This window comes from Callithrix jacchus, chromosome 8, assembly GCF_049354715.1.
Source record: "Callithrix jacchus isolate 240 chromosome 8, calJac240_pri, whole genome shotgun sequence".
NCBI lineage: Eukaryota > Metazoa > Chordata > Mammalia > Primates > Cebidae > Callithrix > Callithrix jacchus.
This window is the reverse complement of record NC_133509.1, coordinates 124,284,984-124,298,490: the sequence shown is the minus strand read 5'-3', so window position 1 is coordinate 124,298,490 and position 13,507 is coordinate 124,284,984. Positions and strand designations below refer to the sequence as shown.

At 47.4% G+C, this 13,507-nt stretch overlaps 1 protein-coding gene across 3 annotated transcripts in view; it reads left to right on the top strand.

Moving 5' to 3' along the window:
- The first annotated feature begins 200 nt into the window (after positions 1-200).
- Positions 201-13,507, top strand: part of FOXN3 (forkhead box N3) — a 269,460-nt gene continuing 256,153 nt past the window's right edge. For all 3 annotated transcript variants that reach the window (XM_002754187.6, XM_078335590.1, XM_009006431.5), the window contains exons 1-2: positions 201-537; positions 4,839-5,395. In XM_002754187.6, coding sequence (XP_002754233.1) covers positions 4,853-5,395 — 543 coding nt within the window. In that variant the 5' untranslated portion in view covers positions 201-537; positions 4,839-4,852. The remainder of the gene's footprint in view (positions 538-4,838; positions 5,396-13,507) is intronic.

Here is a 13,507-nt window from a genome sequence, read left to right as displayed (position 1 = left end):
GTCCAGGGGGTGCGGGGGGCGCGGGCAAGGGCCGCCCTGGCGGGTCCGTGCCCCGCGCCCCAGGCCGCTGGCGGCCAGGCCCACGTTTTCCCTCTCTCCGACTCCCTCCGCCCTCCGCTCCGTCCCTCCCTCCGCCCTCCTCCCTCCCCTCGCTTCCCCTCCTCCTGCCTGGTCATGTGTCGCCTTTTTTTGTTTGCAGTGGAAACAATTTCTCGCCGCTCGGCGCGCCCCGGCCCGACGCGCCGCGGCGGAGGCGAGCGGGAGGCGGGACGGGGCGGGGAGAGCGGCGGGGCCGGCGGGAGGACGCGCGGCGTGCCCGGCGGACGCCGCAGGTCCCATGCCGCGCCGCGACCCCCGCACCCCTGCCGCCCGTGCCCGCGGCCGCCCCCCGCCGCCCGCCGCCCCGGGCTCGCCGCGCCGCGCCCGCGCGTCCTTAGCGGGGCCACCGAGCGATGCCCGCCGGGCGCCCGCGAAAGTTTGTCGGCTCCCGCTGAAGGGCAGCGGCGCCCCCGCGCCCCCGCGCCCCGCTCCGGCCAGGTGAGTTTGCGCCCCGCTCCCGCCGGCTCCCGCGTGTGCTCCGGGGGACCCGGGGCGGAGGGCGCGTCCGAAACGGTGCTGGAGACTACCTCGCGGCTCTTGGAAGACGAGGGACCCCGCAGGTCCTGAGGGGAGGGCCGGGTGGGGGTCCCGAGAGCCCCCGAGCCGGGAAGTTGCCGGGTCGGAAGAGTTTCCTGCCTCGACGTGCCTGCTGCTTCCCGGTGCCTCGGTTTCCGAAAAGACGCCCGCAAGGAACAGAGTTGGTATTGTCTGCAGAGGACGGGGTCCCCGCCGTTCCGGGCCGGGGAGGGGGTGCCGATCAAGAGGAGACCCCAAGATGAGAAACAGGCTCCTAACAAAGATTCCCCCCCCGCCCCCAAACTGTGCAGACTTGGCACAGGCAACGAACGTCTCCGGAGACCCCCGAAGCCCGACCCCCCTCATCCCGGCCCTCTTGGAAACCCTCCTTGGGCCGTGGATAAGTTGGGGGACGGCGGGCTTTTATTGATTTGTTTTCGAGGCTCGCCGTGGTGCGGCCAATAAAAGGTTTATGACATCTGACCGGCAGTGAAGGTATGCGAGCTCCCAATTGCCTGTATACGCGGAGAAGAGCAGTTTTCCCCGTTGCCTGGCAACGCCGCTGATTGACACGGGGCGCAGCCAATCGCCGCTCCCGCAGGTCCCCTTGAAATGTTTTTGACAAGTACAGTAGACGAGAGTGAAGCGCGTGCGCGCGCGCGCGCGTCCTGAGAGTGGGGCGGGGGGTGACCCGGCCCCCTAAACTCGCGACTGCCCTGCTCCGCTCTGCGAGGATTTCGTAACTTTTAGAAGTTCGCATCGAACATCTGTTCAGAGCTGGGCCAGTAATGGCTTTGTCAGTTATTTGGAGACATTCTGATTACTAGGCGAGAAACTAAGCTTTCCTGCCGTATTTTCTCCTTAAAAAAAATAAAAAGGATAACAAAACACAGCAAGTCATAAAAAAAAACAAAAGTGTGTGTGTGTGTGTGTGTGTAGAGAAAAGTTGTAAGGAGGTCACCAGTGAATAACTATTTGCGTATCTGGTGGAGCAGCCTTGTTGGCAGCAGATTAAAAATGTTTGCTTAACTGCAACTCACATGATCCAGATTTTTTTCCCCTCTAAAACAGGAGGAAAAAAAGATTTGGCGAATTCTGTAGTTAGAGTATAATAATGGAAAACTCCTCAGCTGTGGTTTCTGCGAACTGTGTTTTTTTGTTTGTTTCTGTTTCTGTTTTTTTTTTTTTTTTTTTTTTTTAACATGGAACTGTAGTGATCAGCAGCTCTTCACACTGTTGCTATAAAATGCGGGATTTATAGGGATGCAGTGAGCAGTTGGAGGGCACAGGGACCCAGCACAAAGTGCGCACACGATCTAAGGGTGCTGAACTCCCATGACCCTCTCTTCTTGACAGTGCCATTTTTTTCTTCTAAAACCATATTGCTGGCAGTGTTTGTTTAAAACAAAAGGAAACATGGAGAATAGCGTGTTAGTTCCTCTGGGAAGCTACTGACAAATAAGCAAATTAAAAAGAAAGAGAGCAGCATGTTGTCATAGCAACAGTGCAATTAAATTACTTTACTGTCAGCCATGATATAATTTTCCTGTTTGGAAGCTCAGGAGACATAAAACTTTCATTTGGAGCTAAAGTTGACTTCAGTAGCTCGGTAGTTCTCTTTTATACTCTACTGTGTGCATATTTTGGTCATCAGAAAATTTTCTGATGGGATCTGAGGAAACTTGAAGAAAGACAAGTGGTGCTTTATTTCATTCATAAAGAAGTTAAAAGTAGGATGGGACCAGACTCTGTTGTATCCTCAAGCCTAAAGATCCTAGCTTGTTTTTTCTCTGAAATGTGTCGGAGTAATCGCCTTATTTGACAGAAGGAAATACTCGCTGTGAGTGAACTCGAAGCATCTGGAGCATCCTGCCTGGTCTGTACTGCGATGCCTCATGAAGTTTTCTCTCCTTAAGAGTTGGTCGGCCGGGCGTGGTGGCTCACGCCTATAATCCCAGCACTTTGGGAGGCCGAGGTGGGTGGATCACGAGGTCAAGAGATTGAGACCATCCTGGTCAACAAGGTGAAACCCCGTCTCTACTAAAAATACAAAAATTAGCTGGGCATGGTGGTGCGTGCCTGTAGTCCCAGCTACTCGGAAGGCTGAGGCAGGAGAATTGCTTGAACCCGGAAGGCAGAGGTTGCGGTGAGCCGAGATCGTGCCATTGCACTCCAGTCTGGGTAACAACAGCGAAACTCCGTCTCAAAAAAAAAGAGTTGGGCATCTCGGGTCAGGCGCGATGGCTCACGCCTGTAATCCCAACACTTTGGGAGGCCAAGGCGGGTGGATCACGAGGTCAAGAGGTCGAGACCATCCTGGTCAACATGGTGAAACCCCGTCTCTACTAAAAATACAAAAAATTAGCTGGGCATGGTGGCGTACGCCTGTAATCCCAGCTACTCGGGAGGCTGAGGCAGGAGAATTGCCTGAACCCAGGAGGTAGAGGTTGCAGTGAGCCGAGATCGCGCCGTTGCACTCCAACCTGGATAACAAGAGCGAAACTCCGTCTGGGGGGGCGGGGGGAAGAGTTGGGCATCTCATAGCAACTCCCACTTAGTCCTTGCACCTAGCAGGTTCTACCTGTTGGAAGAGGAAAGGTGCTGTAATTCACAGGCACCCTTGGCTGGTTGGTTAGTGCCCAGGATTACGCCTTCCGGAATTCCCTAATAGAGCTTCTCCAGCTGAAGTGGCAGTTGTTTTAGATGTGGTGTTAATGGACATTTAAGAGACATAGAAGGGTCATGTCTTTGCCTTTTTTATTTTATTTATTTTTTTGAGATAGGGTCTCACTCTGTTGCCTGGGCTGTAGTGCAGTTAGCCTCAACCTCCCGGGCTCAAGTGATCCTTGCACCTCATCCTCCTAAGTAGCTGGGACTACAGGCACACACCACCACACCCAGTGATTTTTTGTATTTTTTTTGGTAGAGATGGGGTTTCACCATGTAGGCCAGGCTGGTCTCGAACTTCTGAGCTCAAGGGATCCTCCTGCCTCGGCCTCCCAAAGTGGTGGGATTACAGGCATGAGCTACCATGCCTGGCCCATGTCTTTGCTTTTAAATATGTTCATTCATTTTCTTTTTTTCTTTTTAAAAAGTTTGAGACAGGGTCTTACTCTGTCACTCAGGCTGGAATGCAGTCACAGCTCACTGCAGCCTCAACTTAGGAGGGTTCAAGCAGTCCTCCCACCCAGCCTCCCAAGTAGCTGGGACCACAGGCACATGCCATCCTATCCAGCTAATTTTTTTATTTTTAGTAGAGACGGTTTTTGCCATGTTGCTCAGCCTGGTCTCAATCTCCTGGACTCAAGTGATCCTTCCGCCCCTGGCCTCCCAAAGTGCTGAGATTATAGGCATCAGCCATCATGCCTAGACTGTTCATTGGTTTTCTAAGAAGATGCTTGATTTTCTTACTGGTTGTTTGTGGGAGGAATTAAAATCTAACACTCTTAAACTGAGCATATTGTTTTAGCGCTACAGAGAGTGGGAGACCTTTTTGGTTATCTTTACTGTTCTTTCTGTGTTACATTGGGTGCTGGAGGGTTGAACATGCTTTGTGTCTGTAGGGGTCATTCTGTTTGTAAACCTACCACCTCCCCGTTTTCTTTTCTCATCAGATGTTATTTTACTGCATGTTCTAGGTCACTGATAAAAAATGGGGATGGTGGCAGGTCGGGGTGGAGGGATAGAATTTTGTGGCATGTTTTGTTGAATTTGTCTTCCTGTCTTGAAACTGGCAGTTGCTCTCCTGACTTTTTCACCAGTTCTAATTTCAGTTAATGGCCCGTCTTAGGTTCCCATGTATTGGTGTGGTGCCTGAAGTTACTTGCTTTTCTTCCGTTCTGGAAGAAAAAAAAATTGCAGTGAAATTTAATGTAGCTTAAAAGTGGTCTCCTGGTCTCAAGCAATCTCCTGCTTCGGCCTCCCAAAGTGCTGGGATTACAGGCGTGAGCCACCATGCCTGGCCGTGTTATCAGTCTTGTCTTATATAAGGGGCATCAGGCCACCTTGCCAGATAAATGGTGGGCTGGTTTTTCTCATCAGCGTATCTCTCTTGGTGGAATTATGGGGTTGTGTTGCTCAGTGCGGGAGTCACAAGGTGGTGTTCCTGTGTAGTGGGGGTTCCGTAGAGGTGGCAGGGGGAGGTGACAGCATCAGAGGGGCACAGTCTGCCTTTCTGTTTTGGGCCTCACCAGCTCATCATTTCTTTGTGATGTCTTTACTAGGAGCCTTCACGTAAATGGGTCCAGTCATGCCTCCCAGTAAGAAGCCAGAAAGCTCAGGAATTAGTGTCTCCAGTGGACTGAGTCAGTGTTACCGGGGCAGTGGTTTCTCCAAGGCCCTTCAAGAAGACGATGACCTCGACTTTTCTCTGCCTGACATCCGATTAGAAGAGGGGGCCATGGAAGATGAAGAGCTGACCAACCTGAACTGGCTGCATGAGAGCAAGAACTTGTTGAAGAGCTTTGGGGAGTCGGTCCTCAGGAGTGTCAGCCCCGTCCAGGACCTGGATGATGACACACCCCCATCCCCCGCTCACTCTGACATGCCCTACGATGCCAGGCAGAACCCAAACTGCAAACCCCCCTACTCCTTCAGCTGCCTCATATTTATGGCCATCGAGGACTCTCCAACCAAGCGCCTGCCAGTGAAGGATATCTACAACTGGATCTTGGAACATTTTCCATATTTTGCAAATGCACCTACTGGGTGGAAAAACTCAGTAAGACACAATTTGTCATTGAATAAGTGTTTTAAGAAAGTGGACAAGGAGAGGAGTCAGGTAAGCCTCTGTGTCTAGAACCCAAGAGTTTATTTTTTTTTTAATTTTTCTCTATTAAAAATGAATTTCTGTTCACTACATTGCAGTAGCAGTTGTAAGTAGGTTTTATTCTATTTAATTCATTTAGATGACTTTGAAGAACTTCCTTTCCCTAAGCCTATGAGTTATGTACTATTTATTGCTGTTTGTACTGTTTGAGGGTTTCCCACTGATAGGGTTTCCATAACGATAAAATGGTGGTTTGCAGAACTGATTGGTTGTCAGTTACCATCCCTCAGTGTGGATGGGTCACTTTGGTTTTAGAGTCTTAACAAAGGTCAGTATTCCAAGGGCAGCCGTTAATCATGAAGTATGTGTATATATATATATTTGAGAAAAATTGCCACCACGGGCTAGAAAAAAATGGTGTTTTGTTTTTTTTTCCTGAATATGAACTAGGAGAAGGTAAATTTCTCCAGTGTCCTGGAATAAGTGGACAGTGATGAACATTGGGAAGAGGCTTGAGCGTACTTATACTCTAAGACCAAACAGACATAAGTTGCCCGGGTGACTGTCATGAAATCTGGTGTCTGTATAAGTGACAACTTTGAAACTCCTGACTCAGAGTAAGGGTTCTATTAGAGACTGACTTTAAAAAGGTTGAATATCGACTTTAAAGCAGAAGTCCCCAGTGTTTTTGGCACTAGGGTCCCATTTTGTGGAGGGCCAGGAGGGATGGTTTCGGTATGAAACCGTTCCACTTCAGATCATCAGGCATGAGATTCTCATAAGAAACACGCAACCTAGATCCGTCCCATGCACAGTTCACAGTAGGGTTCGTGCTCCTGTGGGAATCTAATGCCGCTGATGTGACAGGAGGCGATGTTCACCTTCTGCTCTGTGGCCCAGTTCCTGACCGGCCACTGACTGGTACACGGCCCCTGGTTGGGAACCCTGCTTTAAAGCCTTAGTTTGCACTTCATGGTCAGTGAAATTTATATATGGTCAGTGAATTTTAATAATTTTCTTTTTTTCTTTCTTCCTTTCTTTTTCTCCTTTTCCTTTTCTTTTGTTTTTTTTTTTGAAACAGAGTCTTGCTTTGTCACCAGGCGCCAGGCTGGAGTGCAAGTGGCGCAATCTCGGCTTACTGCAGCCTCCACCTCCTGGGTTCAAGCAATTCTCCTGCCTCAGCCTCCCAAGTAGCTGGGACTACAGGCACGCACCACCATGCCCAGCTAATTTTTTTTTTGTATTTTAGTAGAGACCGGCTTTCACCATGTTGGCCATGATGGTCTCAATCTCTTGACCTCGTGATCCGCCCACCTCGGCCTACCAAAGTGCTGGAATTACAGGCATGAGTCACTGCTCCTGGCCTCTTTTGTTTTCTTTCTTTTGAGACCAGTGCCTTGCTCTGTCACCCAGGCTAAAGTGCAGTGGTATGATCACAGCCCACTGCACCCTTGTCCTCTTGGGCTCAAGTGATCCTCCCACCTCAGCCTCCAAAGGAGCTGGGACCACAGGTGTGTGCCACCACACTCGGTTAATGTTTATACTTTTTGTAGCAATGGTGTCTCACCATGTTGTCCAGGCTGGTCTCAAACTTCAAGGCTCAAGTGATTCACCCACCTTGGCCTCCCAAAGTGCTGGGATTACAGGCATGAGCCACCACGCCTGGCCTATTTTTATTTTAAGGAATATAATAGGTTCAGTAGAAATTGGGCAACTGTTAAGAAGTGGAAAACAAAATTGTGTTCTGACTTTGAGTCCTGAAAAGTGATGTGGCTACGTTAAGATAAACTGCCGGAAAACGTTCCCTCTGCTAAGTTTTCGTGTGACTGTGTTTTCCCACTTTGTGTGTTGTGTGAATAATGCTGCTGTGTGCAGCTGGGACTCTGGGTCTCCCTCTTTTTGCAGTTCAGGTTTGGGTGCAGGACCCCCACTGTGTGGGGTCAGTGGCTGTGCAGAGCTGGGGCATTTAATTTCTTGCTCTCTGGCAGCATGTCACTGTTTCAAGTAGAATCTTGAGCCTGAGAATATTCTCCTTGTCTTTGGCATGGGAGAACATGAATCAGGAAGTGGCCCAGCCGTATTTCTCCTTGCTCAAATTGGACGTGTTTGCGTGCAAATGCTCTTCACTCAAAGTTTCTGTTTGAGGTTGGGGGTGGAGACGTAGGGTTTGGGGAGGGGTGTTGCCTGGGAGGAAAGATGTGGGCACTAACGAGAGATTGACTTTGATCAGTGGTGCAGATGATGCCTGGGCCGAGCGTGCAGATGTGAATATTTATAAGTGACTGGGCCCCTCCTCCATAGGTCCTTATTTTTGTGTAGCTGTAACCATCAAAGTGTGTCCCTTTAATCAGGGAGAGGAATTTCTATGACCACGAAGCGCTGTCTCCTTCCCTCCGTATCTCAGGTTGGGCATTTGGAGAGCCACCTCTGGAGTTGGCTTTGTTGAGTGCTTTAAGATTATTCTTTGAGCTTAGAGGACATTCACTGCTCCTCTGTAAAGAACCGAGTCTGTGGTATTTAAAGCTTCTATATAGGTGGATCTTTATGACAAGAAAGGGAAAGTCTTCGAAAGCAATTCCAGACAGAGAATGCTCAGGTCCCCCAAAGCCACGTAGCAGTGATAAAGCAACAAACAGGGCGTTTAGTTTGGTGTGAAACGAGTCTGCAAGTTCCTGCATGCCTGAGTCTTGGTGTCTGACATAATGCCGGTCATAAAAGTAATTTAGCAAATGCTTACTCTGAAATGTTAGAAAAGACCAACGCCAAAGCGGGCAGCAAGACTTGGGAGGATTATTCATCAGTCAGCCTTGGGAGTGACAAGTGGGTGTTGGATGCACTGGGAGGGGCTGTTCTTCCCCCCTGTGACCTCCCACCACTGGATTCTGGGAGTCACGTGTTCCAGGAGTGACGGTTGTCAATCCAAATAAATGCGGATCTCATCTGTTGAAAGAGAGTGATTTTAAAGACTTGAGGTTGTTAATGTTATGAAACGTTCAGTTTTGGCTTCCCAGCCATCCTGACCTGTATCGACATGTTTCTGATCAAATGCCAGTCAGTTTTGTGGTTGGGAGTTTGTTCCCAGCATTTGCCATTCTCTGAGAACAAAGCAAGGGGTGTGAGTTTTTCCACCTTTCTCCTCTTTCTTGGGTTCTCCGGGGCCAGCTGCTGGCTGCTGTGAGAGGTGCAGACGCCCAGGAGTGCTCACGTACACCCAGGTCCTTCCAGGGCATTGATCTGGCCCAGTCACTTGGGGTTTGCTACTATGCATTCTCCCTGATACTCTGCCCAGTGAAAGCTCCTTTAGCTCTATGGGTAAACTTGTTTTTTCCCAGGAGATTTTAATTGGCAGGCGCTCTCACGCTGAAGTTGGCTTCAACACAGTGACTAAATGCACCTGAATTTTGGTGAGAAACACCTTAAACTGAATGGGAAAATTGAAGCCTTGCAAGCTGTATGTAGTGAATTAGCTATCCCACTTTAAAGTTTCTTCTGAAAGGGAAGAATACGGTTAGGCCTGATGTGGCAGTGACAGTGTGGGATCCTGGGTGATCCTTGTCCCTGAGGGCTTGGAACACATGCTCTGCTGGACAACAGTTTGTCTGGGATGTTGGGGAGGGAACATACTAGATTACATCAGAATCACCCATGGCACTTCAAAAATAATTCTCAGCCGGGCACGGTGACTCACACCTGTAAACCCAGCACTTAGGGAGGCCAAGGCGGGAGGATCACTTGAGCTCAGGAGTTTGAGACCAGCCTGGGCAACGTGGTGAGATCCTGTCTCTACAGAAAATACAAAAAAATTGGCTGAGGATGGTGGCATGTACCTGTAGTCCCAGCTACTTGGGAGGCTGAGATGGGAGGATGGCTTGAGCCCAGGCGGTGGAGGTTGCAGTGAGCCAAGATCCAGCCTGGGTGACAGAGCTAGGTGGGACATTAGCATGGCTGTTACGTAAGAAATTGTCAGTTATTCTTACATATACTGTAATGTTTGAATTGTAAATGTCATTTGCTTCAAAATACTTCAGCAGGGCTGGGTGCCCTGTCTCAAAAAAAAAAAAGTCCATTTTCGTGGGCCCCTTTCTGGAGATTGTGATTCATTAGGTGTGAGGTGGATTGGGGAAAACTGGTTGTTCTGCTAAGCTTCCTAGGTGTTTCCAACAAGCAGCCAGGTTTGAGAATCCCTGAACTAGGTGCCCTCAAGAGGTCTTTCCAGTTGCTGAGACTTCATCAAGAGCATGTTCTCATGAATGAGTAAGTCAAGGCAAAAGAGACAGTTTGACAGTTTGGCTTTCATTTTATCTCTGAAAGGATTTCAAAAGATAAGAGTTTTATTTTTGTTTTTGAATCACAGAAAATTTCAAACATACACGGAATTAGAATAGTATAATGATTTGATATACCCCCATAACACACATCCCAATTAGTAGTTGACAAGAGTTGGTCCCACTTATTTTATTTATTCTTTTTTGTTGTTGCTGTTTTTGTTGTTGAAGTTGTTTTTTTGTTTTTTCTTTTGAAACAGTTTCATTCTTTTGACCAGGCTGGAGTGCAGTGGCATAAACATGGCTCACTTCAGTCTTAGACTCCCAGGCTTAAGCAATCCTCCCTCCTCAGACTCTGAAGGTGGGACTACAGGCGCACACCACCATGCCTGGCTAAATTTTTTTTGAATTTTTGTAGAAATGGGGTTTTGCTATGTTGCCCAGGCTGGTCTCAAACTCCTGGCCTCAAGCAATCCTCCCCCTCAGCTTCCCAAAGTGCTGTGGATTATAGGCATGAGTCACTGCATCTAGCCCTGCTGAAGTATTTTGAAGCAGATGACATTTACAATTCAAACATTTCAGTATAGGTAAGAGTAATTGACAATTTCTTACAGAACCACCATGCTAATGTCCCACCTAGCAAAATGAACAATTATCTGGTGTTGCCTAAAACCAGGTCCATATTCACATATTCCTATTTACAAAATATTTGAATTAGGGTCCAAATGTGGCTCATGCAGTGCCTTTTGTGATGCTTCCTGTCTGTGTCCGCCTGCAGCACTCCTATGTCCTCTTCCCTTTTTCATTCCCTTCCTTGTTCAAAGACACCCATGGCTTATGCTACGGACTGCTTGCCTTCTGTTTACTTCCTTGCGATTTCATGTAACTTGCTTCTCTTTCCCCTTCTGTTTCCTGTAAAATGGAAGGAAGAACTTATGTCTAGGTCCATTCCGGATCGTCCTGTGTCCTTCCTGGTCATCCCCCTCTTGGGGAAGCTGAGATTGAGCCATGGGTTCATGTGAGGTCACTGTTCCCTTCTCTATAAAGTTCCTCAGTTTTTTTGTTTGTTTGTTTTTCTGTTTTGTCTATTGATGATCTGTGCCTAAATCAATTAGGGTAGAGTTTTAATGTCTGGGATTAAGTTTTATACTCCCTAAATACAGGTCTTACCTAGGAGTATAAGATTGGTGTGTACTAACCTCTCTCACTATTTGTAAGTGAGAAGTAGAATGCAGTCATTTTTTTCTAGACTGGATTATAAGGTATGTGTGTATTTCTATTTCTGTGCCTTTTTTTTGTAACCTTTCCTCTTGCTACTTGAACAAAAAACATTGTCATCAAAGGGTTTATAAAGGAAACACTGTACAAAAGTATGTTTATTATATCCAGAGCTCAGTGCTTTAAACACAGTTTTAGCTTATAAATATAGGCATGCTTGCTTTGTGCTTTCCATATGCAGTATCTGATTTCTTCCTTACTAAACCCTATGAAGTAGGCCCTATTATTTTCCTTCTTAAAATAGATGAGGAGTTAAGCTCTGAGTGGTTAAGTAACTTGCTAGAGGCTGCACAGCTAGTAAGTGAAGACCATGAGTTCATCCTAATTCCTTCCAATTCTTTTTTTTAAAATTATTTATTTAATTTATTTCTGAGACCAAACTTCTTTTTGTATTTTTCGTAGAAATGGGGTTTTGCCATGTTGCCCAGGCTGGTCTCAAACTGCTGGCCTCAAGCAATCCTCCCAGCTCAGCCTCCCAAAGTGCTGTGGATTATAGGCATGAGTCACTGCATCCAGCCCTGCTGAAGTATTTTGAAGCAGATGACATTTACAATTCAAACATTTCAGTATAGGTAAGAGTAATTGACAATTTCTTACATGAACACCATGCTACGTAAGACATCATAGATGATCTCTCTGTGCTTCCTTTAAATATCCTATGAATATGGGTTATAAGGGATTGAAAAGACCCAGATAAACCTAGAATTAACTGAGGGTACAGGTTAGAGAAAGACAAACATAGAGAATATTTTTGTGCTGTTGAGATGGGCTAAATTGTCGGCACATGTAAAGTTCTTGCATCTGCACAGAGTAAACAACTGCCTGCTCAGCTTCAGGTTTCCAGGCTCCGTCCTGGGCCCCTGCCTCAGCTGCTTGGGAGGCTGAGGCAGGAGAATCGCTTGAACCTAGGAGGCCCAGATTGCAGCGAGCTGAGAGCACATCACTACACTCCAGCTTGGGCAACAGAGTGAGACTCTGTTTCAAAAAGAAAAACAGCAACAACAACAACAACAACAAAAGAAATTGAGGTTGGATCTCTGTGTGACAGCACCCCACATAAGGAGTTGCTTCTAGTTTCCTCTTCTTGGTGTTGTGAACACAGAATCAAGAGCATTTCCCCTTCCCGTGACACCAGTCAACCTACCTGTCTCATTGATGGTCCTTTTAGGAGGAAGAGATAACTTATATTTTTTTTGGATAAATAATGCTCATTGGAAGACAGTGTAGTCTGATCCTGATGTCTGAATTCCTAAGAATTAGGGTAATGTTGGGTGGGTGGAACGTGTAACTTTGTAACTTGTGTGAGATTCTGTGGTCTCTGGGTAAAGTGATGATCCTCTTCATCCTCTACCTGGGGCTGCCTTGCCCAGCATGGGAAACTGCTCTGCCTGAAGATGGGCTCTTCCTCACTGGCGCCCACTGCCAGGTGGGCTGCTTTCTGCTGTCTGTGCTATAGACTGTGTCACCTCAGAAGGTTCAGAGTTTACCAGATCTCTGAGGGGCCGGAAATAAATATACTGCCTTGTCACAGGCCCTGGAACAGGAAGGCTATCATACCAGCATCCTCGGTGATCCCAAGAAATTGCAACACTGTCCTTGACAAGGCTCCCTGACCCATCCTGCCAATCTCTTCCTTCCAGACTGTACATGCCTTCCTTCCAGCCATTAGGTGTCTTAGTTGGCAGCACATTTCTGTTGTCTTGCTCTGGTGAGAGCCCCATCAATATATCTGTCCAGTATCTTCCCCTGCTCCCTAGTGAGAAAATGTTGCATTGTGTTTGGTGGGGCTTTGTGACACCTGAATAGGTCTACCAGATACTTCATTGTTGTACTGCCTATATATCCAACCAGCAAGAAAGGGTGGTAAGAAGAACCCTTTGAAATCATTTTTTATTGATAATTCCCTGCAGTAAATAATATAAGAAGTTGGCACACTGACCTCCTATTTGAAAGTTATGAGTTTAGCCCGGGCACGGTGGCTCACGCCTGTAATCCCAGTGCTTTGAGGGGCTGAGGCCAGTGGATTACGAGGTCAGGAATTCAAGACCAGCCTAGACAACATAGTGGAACCACGTGTCTACTAAAAATACAAAAATTAGCTGAGCATGGTAGCACACACTGGTAGTCCCAGCTACTTGAGAGGCTGAGGCAGGAGAATCACTTGACCCTGCGAGGTGGAGGTTGTAGTGAGTCGAGATCGTGCCACTGCACTCCAGCCTGAGTGACAGAGGAAGACTCCATCTTGGGGGGTGGGAAAAAAAGACAGTTACGGGTTTTTGCGTTTTTTTTCACAAGAGCAGTTAGTCACTTGGATTAATCCATACTCTTTCATGGAGCCCTGGCCATCTTATTGTTCTTAAGTTCCGGCGAGATGGTGGGAGGTATTAGATTTCATAGGAAATGTTATTACCTTTCCAATGGACTTTTTTTTTTCACTTGAAACAAGATGAATACACACACATATATATATACACACACACACACACACACACACACACATGCACATGTATACACACACATATATCTCTTTTTTGTTTGTTTATTTATTTAGTTTTTGAGACAGGGTCTTGCTCTGTTGCCT